This window comes from Miscanthus floridulus, chromosome 8, assembly GCF_019320115.1.
Source record: "Miscanthus floridulus cultivar M001 chromosome 8, ASM1932011v1, whole genome shotgun sequence".
Lineage (NCBI taxonomy): Eukaryota > Viridiplantae > Streptophyta > Magnoliopsida > Poales > Poaceae > Miscanthus > Miscanthus floridulus.
Genome location: NC_089587.1, coordinates 20,325,188 through 20,336,141, shown reverse-complemented (window position 1 = coordinate 20,336,141; position 10,954 = coordinate 20,325,188). Strand labels below are relative to the sequence as shown.

Here is a 10,954-nt window from a genome sequence, read left to right as displayed (position 1 = left end):
AAAAACAAAGAAAGTTTTGAAAAGCTGTGAAAAAATATTTGAGAAACTGAAAGCCCGATAATACCCTTCTCCCCTACCAACAACCAACGCAGTCACTCACCCATCTCTGCACTCCTTCCCATCCTTTATAAGGCCCGGCCGCGGCTCCGCTCGCCTCTCCTCCCTTCCCGTACCGTACCACTCTCCCCGTTTCTCTCCGGTTCGTCCGTTCGTGGGAGGGCCGAAGCTTCGAGAAAGGAAACCCTAACGCTGTGGGGAGCAGCCTCCGGCGATGGCTGCGGCGGCGATCCTGCCGGAGCTGGCGACGCAGGTGCTCATCCCGGTCGCGGCGGCCGTGGGCATCGCGTTCGCGGTGGTGCAGTGGGTGCTGGTGTCCAAGGTGCGGCTCACCCCCGAGCTCCGCACGGACGGCGGAGCCGCGAAGAGCGGGCCCAGCGGCTACCTCATCGAGGAGGAGGAGGGGCTCAACGACCACAACGTCGTCGTCAAGTGCGCCGAGATCCAGAACGCCATCTCCGAAGGTGAGAAGCCGTGCGCTCTGGCTCTGTGTTTGGCTGATTGCATATACTCTCGCGCGCGTTTTCCCTTTACTCTTCGGTTGAAGTTGATACGCAGGGGGTTTGCTGGATGCTTCGGTTAAGATCTTAGCCTTGTTTGTTTGAGTTGGATGCTGTTGGAAATGATCGAAACCTTAGGTGCTTTGCTTTTTGGCTTAGGCGCACGACCGCACGAGTTGATGCTCTGGATTTGATTTTCGAGCAAAAGGATCGTGGGAAAATCCTTTCTGTTCTTATATATAACATATATATGTATTTATATTTTTTAAAATAGATGATTCTATTTAACGATATCTCCCAATCACCTCTGTTATGGAACGAACTTTGATTTTAGGCCCCGTTTAGTTCCCAAAAATTTTTGCATAGTAACCATCACGTCAAATCTTGACGAAAAAAAAAACTAATTACACAGTTGGTCAATAAATCGCGAGATGAAACTTTTGAACCTAATTAGTTCATAATTAGACACTAATTACCAAATACAAACGAAATGTTACAGTGAGCCAAAATCCAAAAATTTTTGGATCTAAACGCACCCTTAGTTTGCTGCTATGTGACGAGACGGTTGGAGGAAACAATCATTTAGTGCGGCTTATGTGTTGTCTTGCTCGGTAATGTGAGAGCGTCGTGCGTACGCAAGTTGCTTAGAGTTAGACAGGAGACTTTTAATCAATTGCTAGCTTTAATAGAGAAGGAGACTGCTTGTTTTGCAGACAAGTAAAGGCGTTACTCTTTTCACGGTCCATTTTTTTGTTGAAGTTAATTGTAAATTTTTTTGGGGGTGGTGTGTGTGTGGGGTTGGTGTGGGGGTGGTGGGGGGTGGGGGGTGGGGGGGGGGGGGTCATGTATGGATGGTTGTAATATTGCATTAATGTTCCATGCTAGTTGGATGCAGACAAGGCATTAAACTATCTGTTGTTGCTACTTTACGCAGCAGAGATTACAGTAAGCTTTAGTTAATTAAGCCCTAATCCTTGGAGGCACAGCTAATTCTAGTCCACCTAGATATCCTTTTGGAGGTATCTTTTGGGAATGTGTGGGCGTGGTCAAAATTGGTCGTAATAATTTAGTCGAATTGGTCAGAAGCTGCCTGTGGGGTAACAGATGAAGGGATAAGTTCTAGCAGTCTGAGAAGTCCAGGAGTGGGGTTGCAGATAGTAGATAAAGTTCTCGCAGCACGTGGTCCTCGCTACTCATTCTTCAGTGCAGCTGATATTAACTGTAGTCGGTCCAGACTTCATCTTGTGGGAACCACATGGTCCACATCCTGCTGCTTTGGTAATTTCATAATTCATTGAAATCCTTGCATGTGCACATGTGCGGGGAAGTACTGATGCAGATGAACAATTGCACATTGGCTCGGCATGTCACTCTTAAGGCATCCGTGGAAAGAACCGTTGCATTTTTGTATTGTGTTCCAGTAACATTTCAGAGCTATTTGTTGATGTAGTCGTGGTAGTGCTTATCTAATAATACGAAGATAACAATAAATATGTGGTAGCTATCTTTCTGAATTGAGAATAGGATGATATTCCATATTTATTGCTGATGATATCTGGGAGTAATAATCCTATAGGTCAGTCAAATGTGACCTTTTCTGTGAATGACTGTGTGTTTGGTTTTACTGTTTACACAACGGACCAGAGACAGGTCATGTAGTTTCTGTAGCTATTGCAATGAAACTTGCTGAGAGATTGTTTCTCTAATTACTGAACTATTTTGACATTCACTACTTGCTGCCTAATTTGCTAAGAGTTCCTTTAAAGTAAGCTGACTTAATATGGGCATTTTTAAAGCTTGGTGGATTAGATTTGGTTGGTTCCCAATTTCCCATTGCAGCACCAGTTGCCTACGTCATGTTGTAGTTGCTGGATTAGTCTTGATGGATAAGTTTTCATTGGACCTCGTGGTTTTCATTTAAATTAGCACTGAACTAATTTGCTCTTAAGGCAGCCATCAGTCTGTCGCTATTTACCCTTTGTCTGTAGTTCTCTGTTCCAGTTGGTTTGATGTTGACTCATGTCCCTGTGCTGTCTCTGACTGTGACAACATTAAAAGCGGAAAACTGGTAGTAGGTATCACTAGAATCTTATTTTGGCTTGTTTTTTCAGGATGCCTAACAAAGGTACATAAATTGAGCAACTTACACGCAGCCTAAAGTCTACCTAAGATGGGTTTGATTGATCAAAGCCATGCATGCAAGTGAAGGGACTGTGATGAAATTTCTGTGTGTTAAAAATAGGGAAAAATTTGTTGTATCTTGATAAATGATAACCGTGTCTTTATGACAGAACTTTATTGTATAAAATTTATCTTCCTCATATAGGATCAAAGAGTTGTTCCTATTTGGGTCTATTTTATAGTTGGCGTAGCAATTCTTTCATGAGTGAATATAGTCATGCACATAGAAGTAGAGGGTTTGCCATTCCATGATTTTTCGCTCCATTGTATCACTGACGTGGTGAATGAGTGGCAATCCTCAAGCGCCAGAATGGGGTGGCAAATCCTCAAACTTGCCATATTTTAGAGTTGTTTGGGATTCAATATCATCAGCCTCGATTTTTTCTGTTACTTCAGAGTTGATGTTGTTCTGTGGCATGCTTTGCTCATTTCAATTTTTTATTTAGCAAGCCTTAATACACTGTCTGTAACTACTGAACTCACTTTGCCATCCTTTTCCTTACTTTGTTGTGAACAGGAGCTACATCTTTCCTTTTAACTGAGTACAAGTATGTTGGATTATTCATGGGCATCTTTGCAATCCTTATATTCCTCTTCCTTGGGTCTGTCGAGGGATTCAGCACGAAGAGTCAACCTTGCCACTATAGCAAGGGCAAGACTTGCAAGCCTGCACTTGCTAATGCCATCTTCAGTACTATAGCTTTTGTGCTTGGTGCAGTCACCTCACTGGTTTCTGGCTTTCTTGGAATGAAGATCGCAACTTATGCGAATGCCCGGACAACTTTAGAGGCCAGAAAGGGTGTCGGGAAGGCATTTATTACTGCCTTCCGATCTGGTGCAGTTATGGGCTTCCTGCTTGCTGCCAGCGGTCTTTTGGTTCTTTACATTGCTATCAATTTGTTTGGAATTTATTACGGTGATGACTGGGAAGGTCTTTTTGAGGCTATTACTGGTTATGGCCTTGGTGGTTCTTCTATGGCTCTTTTCGGCCGCGTTGGTGGTGGTATTTATACCAAGGCTGCTGATGTTGGTGCTGACCTTGTGGGGAAGGTAGAAAGAAACATTCCTGAGGACGATCCAAGAAACCCAGCTGTAAGAATTCATTCACTTGAATTGTGAAAACTTCCAGTTCTTAAGTGCTATCTTGCTACACTGCAATTGCATAGTGTTCATACTTGCTTTCGTTCATAGCTTATAGCTAGCATTCTGCTTGGACTGGTGTCTGCACCGTGGTGTAAGAATGATCTCTTGATGTACTTGCAGGTCATTGCTGACAATGTTGGTGATAATGTTGGAGATATTGCTGGAATGGGATCAGATCTCTTTGGCTCATATGCTGAATCGTCATGTGCTGCTCTTGTTGTGGCCTCGATCTCGTCTTTTGGAATCAACCATGAATTTACTCCGATGGTGTACCCCCTTCTTGTCAGCTCTGTTGGTATTATAGCATGTCTCATAACAACGCTGTTTGCAACTGATTTCTTCGAGATAAAGGTTGTGAATGAAATAGAGCCTGCTCTCAAGAAACAACTTATAATATCCACTGTTGTGATGACTATTGGCATTGCGCTCATCAGTTGGCTTGGTCTTCCATACACATTCACCATTTATAACTTTGGAGCCCAGAAGACAGTGCAAAGCTGGTATGAAAAATTTTTGATTGGCCATTGAAGTTTTTAGTATAAAGTTCATATTACAATCTTTCTTTGCGTTAAATTTATCAGGCAACTGTTCTTATGTGTTGCAGTTGGTCTTTGTGCTGGCTAATTGTTGGTTTTGTTACTAAGTAATTTATATTTTAATCTCATTCTAATTTAAATTAATCAGGCAATTGTTCTTGTGTGTGGCCTGTTGGTCTCTGGGCTGGCCTAGTCATTGGTTTTGTTACTGAGTACTACACAAGCAATGCCTACAGGTATCTAGAATCTTTTCTTGCCAGTGATTATGATGGTAGCATTTCTTGTTTGCTTCCAATGTATGACATATTTGTTGTTTTGTGTTCCAGTCCTGTACAAGGATGTTGCTGATTCCTGCAGAACTGGAGCTGCCACTAATGTCATTTTTGGGCTTGCTTTGGGTTACAAATCAGTCATTATCCCAATTTTTGCTATTGCGTTTAGTATCTTCCTCAGCTTCAGCCTTGCTGCCATGTATGGTGTTGCTGTGGCTGCTCTTGGAATGCTAAGTACCATTGCCACAGGCCTTGCTATTGATGCCTATGGCCCTATCAGTGATAATGCTGGAGGAATAGCTGAAATGGCTGGGATGAACCATAGGATTCGTGAGAGAACTGATGCTCTAGATTCTGCAGGAAACACCACTGCTGCAATTGGAAAGGTAGACATGTGCTTGTCTTATCAGAGTTTCATGTGATTGCACAGCAAACTAAAGATTTTTCCAGTTTTCCTGTTTTTTCCATTGGCAAATGCCAGTTAGGGTCCATACATAGTTGAAATTTTGCATGTGCTTTCACTTAAGAGCTTGGACACCCTAGAAACTTTAATATTTTCTATTTAGATCATTTTATATCACCTTCAATGCAATTGGTTTTGCTAGAAAAGTTCTCTCATGGTTTTGTATTTGCAGGGTTTTGCCATTGGCTCCGCAGCCTTGGTGTCCCTTGCACTCTTCGGTGCCTTTGTAAGCCGGGCTGCTATCTCCACTGTTGATGTTCTGACTCCTAAAGTATTCATCGGGCTTATTGTCGGTGCTATGCTCCCATACTGGTTCTCAGCAATGACCATGAAGAGTGTAGGCAGTGCTGCACTCAAGATGGTGGAGGAAGTCCGACGGCAGTTCAACACCATCCCTGGGCTCATGGAGGGCACCACAAAGCCTGACTATGCAACTTGTGTCAAGATCTCAACGGATGCATCCATCAAGGAGATGATCCCCCCAGGTGCTCTTGTTATGCTCACACCACTGATCGTTGGGATTTTGTTTGGGGTCGAGACCCTCTCTGGAGTCCTTGCTGGTGCCCTTGTCTCTGGTGTTCAGGTTGGTGGGAGTTCCTCTCAAATTTCAGTATGATAGTTGCATCTGAGTTTTTCCTTAGTCCATTTCACCATTTTCAGATTGCCATTTCTGCATCCAACACTGGTGGTGCCTGGGACAATGCCAAGAAGTACATTGAGGTAAAGTTACACGCAGGACTTTACTGGGCCCTTTTTCCCCTGCCTGAACTTGCATGACACCTTCTCTAAAAAGCTATTTTTGAAGGAAAAAACACCTTTATGTATATAACATTTTGATCTTTGGTTTACTCAGGCTGGAGCTTCAGAGCATGCCAGGACCCTTGGCCCAAAAGGTTCTGACCCTCACAAGGCGGCTGTCATTGGTGATACCATTGGAGATCCTCTCAAGGACACGTCTGGCCCCTCCCTCAACATCCTCATCAAGCTAATGGCGGTTGAATCCCTTGTCTTCGCCCCCTTCTTCGCCGCCCATGGTGGCATTCTCTTCAAATGGCTCTAAGCCAGCAAGAGTCGCAGGATAAAGGCCGTAGTTTTGCAAGGGGAGTAGAGCAGTATGTCAGCTATACAGCATCTATGGCATGTGCTTTGCTCCTCCAGTTGATGAGCCCCTGTTGTGTTTTTTTGTTTGTTTCCGTTTTCTTGGAGTTTTTAGTTCCAGGGTCCGACCATGTTTTGATCCCATAAATTCCCCTCCAGCCTTCGAGCAACTGAGTTCATTTTCATATAAGTAATCAGCCCCAGCCAGACATTGAAGCACTGGAAAACTTTAACAGTTTCTAGAGATATGGTGATGATTTTGATGATGATGATTAATCTCAGCATTTTTTTTCCTTCTTGACAGTAATTAACATGGTCTTTGCTTGAATTTTTGTTCTCTTTTCAAAACGTTATGCATGCAAAATGGAAGTGATGTTTTTTGGAACTGCTGTTTCAAAACAATATGCAAGCAAAAAGGAAGTGATGTTCTTCGAAACTGTTGTTTAAATGCGATAGCAAGAGTTGTCTTTTGGTACAAGTTTGGTTTACTGACGACCATTTAGAGCAACTCCGAGAGATTCTTTATATCTTGCCGAATTTTTAAGAAGATACTTTGGTGAAAAAATACTTTCCATCAGCCTCTTTATTCTAGTTTTCTCGCACGCTAAAGATAAGAGCGAGGATGACTCTAAAATTCGCATTAAGATATAGAAAACTGTTGAAAGTGTACAAAGATATAGAAAGTAATTTTTGCTCTAATAATTTTTCAAATGATGATTTAGTGAGTACATTTTAGAAAGATTTTTGAAGATGCTCTTAGGTGATACTGATTATGCGGAACTTCAAATACGTAGTTTTTGTAGCCTCTCGTGCGGCCATGCCTGGCACGCTGAAAACCTTGTCATATAGTGAAAGCATGAAAAAAACGGCAAAGCCATGGATTAATAAAGAAAGAAAACACAATAAAAGTTCTCTCCGAAGGACCGATCCTCACATCAACCCGGAATACTTTGGAAGATTCTGCTCTGTCCTTGCAACCAGGCATAACATGCCTCAACCATCAGGTTGGACAAGAACATTGTCAAATTGTAATACAAAACTGAAGCAAACAATTTAGAAACCATTCGGAGTAGGGTAGATAGCAATCTGAGATACATGATTAAAGGAATGGTTTAATAGTACATGCACAATTAAATGTTTCTTTTTCGTTTCCAATCTAGGCTATGAATTGTCCACGACCAAGCTAAAAACCCCTACCCACTAAACAGTAGCACTGCTGTGCAGGGGCGAACAGGCAGCTTTCCTGCATGTAAGCAACCACTCGCAGCCATCGATCATTTCCTCTTCTTAGTAGGTGGTTGGGGGACGTCATCGTCATCATCCTCTTCCTCTTCTTCCTCCTCCTCATCTTCGTCATTGTCACCGTCCCCATCATCGTCGTCGTCATCATCATCCTCTTCATCCTCTCCACCATCATCATCATCATCGCTTCCTCCTTCACCATTGGCTTCAGGATCGTCATCATCATCATCATCGTCATCTTCCTCATTCCCATTGTCATCTGATCCCTCGTCACCACCATCATCTTCTTCTTGGTTTTCAGCATCCTCATCATCTCCCTCATCATCATTATCATCATCAGATTCTCCATCTTTGTTCTCAGGATCAGTTTCATTTTTACTTTTGCTCAGAATCCTTGGGGAAAAAGAGACAACAATCCTCAGCTTTGGAAGACAAGAAGAAATGACCATGGCAATAATAATGTGCTACATGTTTTGGCATTATGCACCAGATGGGGCGTACCTATTAATCAAATTCTGATCTCCACCAGATGTAAAGATTTCATTATGCAGAATCTGGACAACAAAATCAAAACAGTACACAAAGTATTAGCTAAAATGAGGATATATTCCCAATTTAAAATGCACGAACAATGCAAGATGTTTTCTTTGGAATGGAAAAGACATAAATAACATCTATAATGCCGAACAGTCAACAAATTTCGAAGTCAGTAAAGGCACCAATTGCAACCACTTTCCTTTTTAGTAAAATCCCCTCAAGCAAATTAATACTGCTACTAATATTTATCGTAACAAAACTGATCTCAAAGCATGTATGGCCTCTCCTTTCCAAATAACAGACTGGGCTACATACTAATGCAGTCATTTGGACGATGGAAACAACTATAGTACCGAACAACTAAAACACAGATAGTACAGATCTCAAAAGCTTGGCCAAAATATCAGCAACAAACAGAGAAGCAGGTCACCCAATGTCTGTTAACATCAGAAAAGTGAAGTTAGGTACATGACTTGCAAATCTCCAAGACTATCTCAATGGTTTTTCATGGGCTTTGTAGGACATAAGACACATCTGAGGAAGAAAATAAATGGTAGATCCTTTGCAATTCCATCATTAGCACGAAAGATATTCAAAGACATCATATTATTTGGCTTGATACAAACACCACTAGGTAAGTCGTAAACATCAAGGTCTTTGGGCAAGAAAACACATTGCATTTTTAGACCAAACTACCAAAGACCTCCGACAACCCTGCTTTTATTGAACTTGAGGCAAAAGAGGCTCAGTGGTTATTTATACCTCAGGAGCACATCAAAATAGTACAGATTCATCTCTAACCTGAGTAACCCTAAAACATAGTCTGTTATCCAAGCAACACACGAACTCATGGCTTGCATCAGCTTATTTTGTGATGGTGCGCTACATTACCCCAATATGGCAGGATAGGGCCGTATCCTGTATTGGTACATATCCGATATGGATACACAGTGGATACGTATCCACAACGTAATCTGTAAAAAAATAAATCAACGAGAATTCGGATACTCTTTACTGATATGTTGGGCTCGTCTGATACGCCGGTCCGATACGTCCCAGCCCACCAACAGCTTGTTGGATAACTCCCAGACTCCCCACGCCTGCTGCCTCCCTTCTCCCATAACCCTACACAGGCCACAGCCACCACAACACTCCCTACACCAGCACGTGAGAGCTCCTCCATGGCCGAGTGAAGGCAGCGGCGAGGTCCTCCACCCCACTGCAGTTCCTGTGGAGGCAAGGCCGGCAAGATCCTCGTGACCGAGTAGCGACACATCATGGTACTGCAGAACGTGTGTGTGTGTGTGTGTGTGGGGGGGGGGGGGGGGGGGGGGGGGGGGGTGGTAACAGTTGTGCTCGTGCTAGGCGGCCATGGCGCGAGACGACCATAGTGGGGGCTCAGCTCAGTTGCTACCACAAGCGTCGGCCATGGCATGGGGATCAGTTGCTTCGCAGAGGCCATGTCTAGGCCCTAGGCCTCCTACATCCTCTGGTGGCTGCCTCATATCAGTTTTGTTTGGAAAAATGCCATAGCAGTACAAGTATCCATATCCGTGCTGCATTGATGGCGCGGGCATACAAAAGATACCAGATTCCCTAGCACAACCAGGGAATAATCAGTACATAATAATAAAAAACTCGACCTGCAGGGGGCGGGGGATAAGACAGCCCTAAGCATTTTGATAAGAAGAAGACTTTCTCATGTAGGCCGAGAAAATCACCGAACCCCTACCCGACATGTACACGATGGAACCAGTAGCCCATGTGAGAAACAAACAACCTGGGCCGGATCTCATACCTATGCTTTGGCGTGGGACATACGAAGGGATTTTTTTAACCCCAGACTGAAATTCGCTCCCATGGGGAGTCGAACCTAGGACATGAGGAGTGCTACTAGAGCCACCTAACCAACCTAGCTATAGGGCCGTTCGCAAGAATATCATACGCTCCAACTTCATAACCACATCGCACACACACACAAACCCCCACATGGAAAAAAAATGCCCCTCACATATCAAGATCTACTGACCTTACAGAATACAAGAACACAGCTACTGCACAGAGATTTACTGTAACAGTTTAACAAGATTTCTTGTAAGGCGTGAGAAAAGAAGAAACTTTTACCATGGCAAGGAGCCCAAGTAACCTTGGCACCTCCAAGGCAGCCTGGGCAATTATAAGCGAGGCCAAATCAGCGGCCTTGTCTCCGCCATGGTTGTTGATTCCAAATAGCACCTCCATCTCAAAGCAGCTAGGATTTCTACAACAAGGCAGAAATTCAGTACACGGACAATAGAAAAAACAGAAAAAAGATGGCAGAAATTTGGAACTTTCGCAGCTAAAGCGAGATCTACGGTAGAAGCTACGGTCAGGGGCGGACCAAGTAAAAAGGACATGAGTGTACTCATGTACAACCCAAACAATTGCATAAAAATCGAAGTTAGTATGCATGTATACACTGGGCACGTATAAACTCGTACTCAGATCAGATCCGAATACAAACAGGTTAAGTTAGGGTTCGGGTGCTTGGTTCCGCATAGCAGGAAGGAGAAGAGAAGGGGTGCCGGTACCTGGTGGGTGCTCGTCGCCGCGAATGACTCGACGAAGACCTGGGAACCCTGGTGTAGGGCGGCAGTGGCGGCGGTCACCCAGTAGCCAGCACGAGGAGAAAGCGCGACGGGGAGGGCGACCAGGCAGAGGAGAGAGGAGAGATGGCGTTTTTTTTAGTAACGAGAGGAGAGATGGCGTATGCGGTTCCGGCCGATGCTTTTGGGTCCGTTGTAGGATTGGGCCAACGACGGCCCGACACGCTGAGGTGGAGGCCCATAAAAAATTTCTTTTTAAGACTTTTTTATTTAAAAAAAGGTAAAGTACATTTTTCAACCTCAAACTCGCATTGAAATTCTATTTTCGACCTTCAACTAT

At 43.7% G+C, this 10,954-nt stretch overlaps 1 protein-coding gene and 1 pseudogene across 1 annotated transcript; one reads left to right on the top strand and one right to left on the bottom strand.

Moving 5' to 3' along the window:
- The first annotated feature begins 250 nt into the window (after positions 1–250).
- On the top strand, positions 251–6,531 carry LOC136475911 (pyrophosphate-energized vacuolar membrane proton pump-like; annotated as a pseudogene).
- Positions 6,532–7,302: 771 nt separating this feature from the next.
- On the bottom strand, positions 7,303–10,720 carry LOC136471298 (uncharacterized). Its single transcript, XM_066469029.1, has 4 exons — positions 10,600–10,720; positions 10,154–10,289; positions 7,994–8,046; positions 7,303–7,885 (listed from the first exon to the last, which is right to left on the bottom strand). Exons 2-4 carry the CDS (start codon positions 10,268–10,270, stop codon positions 7,525–7,527), a joined length of 531 nt encoding a protein of 176 aa, XP_066325126.1. The 5' UTR covers positions 10,271–10,289; positions 10,600–10,720; the 3' UTR covers positions 7,303–7,524.
- Between the last annotated feature and the right edge of the window lie 234 nt (positions 10,721–10,954).

Excerpts from the sequence above, each read along its gene's own strand:
- LOC136471298 (XM_066469029.1), bottom strand. The coding sequence starts at position 10,270 with ATGGAGGTGCTATTTGGAATCAACAACCATGGCGGAGACAAGGCCGCT. Across the intron at positions 8,047-10,153 it reads TACTTGGGCTCCTTGCCATG|ATTCTGCATAATGAAATCTT; the intron begins GTAAAAGTTTCT and ends TTTGTTGTCCAG. Across the intron at positions 7,886-7,993 it reads GATCAGAATTTGATTAATAG|GATTCTGAGCAAAAGTAAAA; the intron begins GTACGCCCCATC and ends TTTTTCCCCAAG.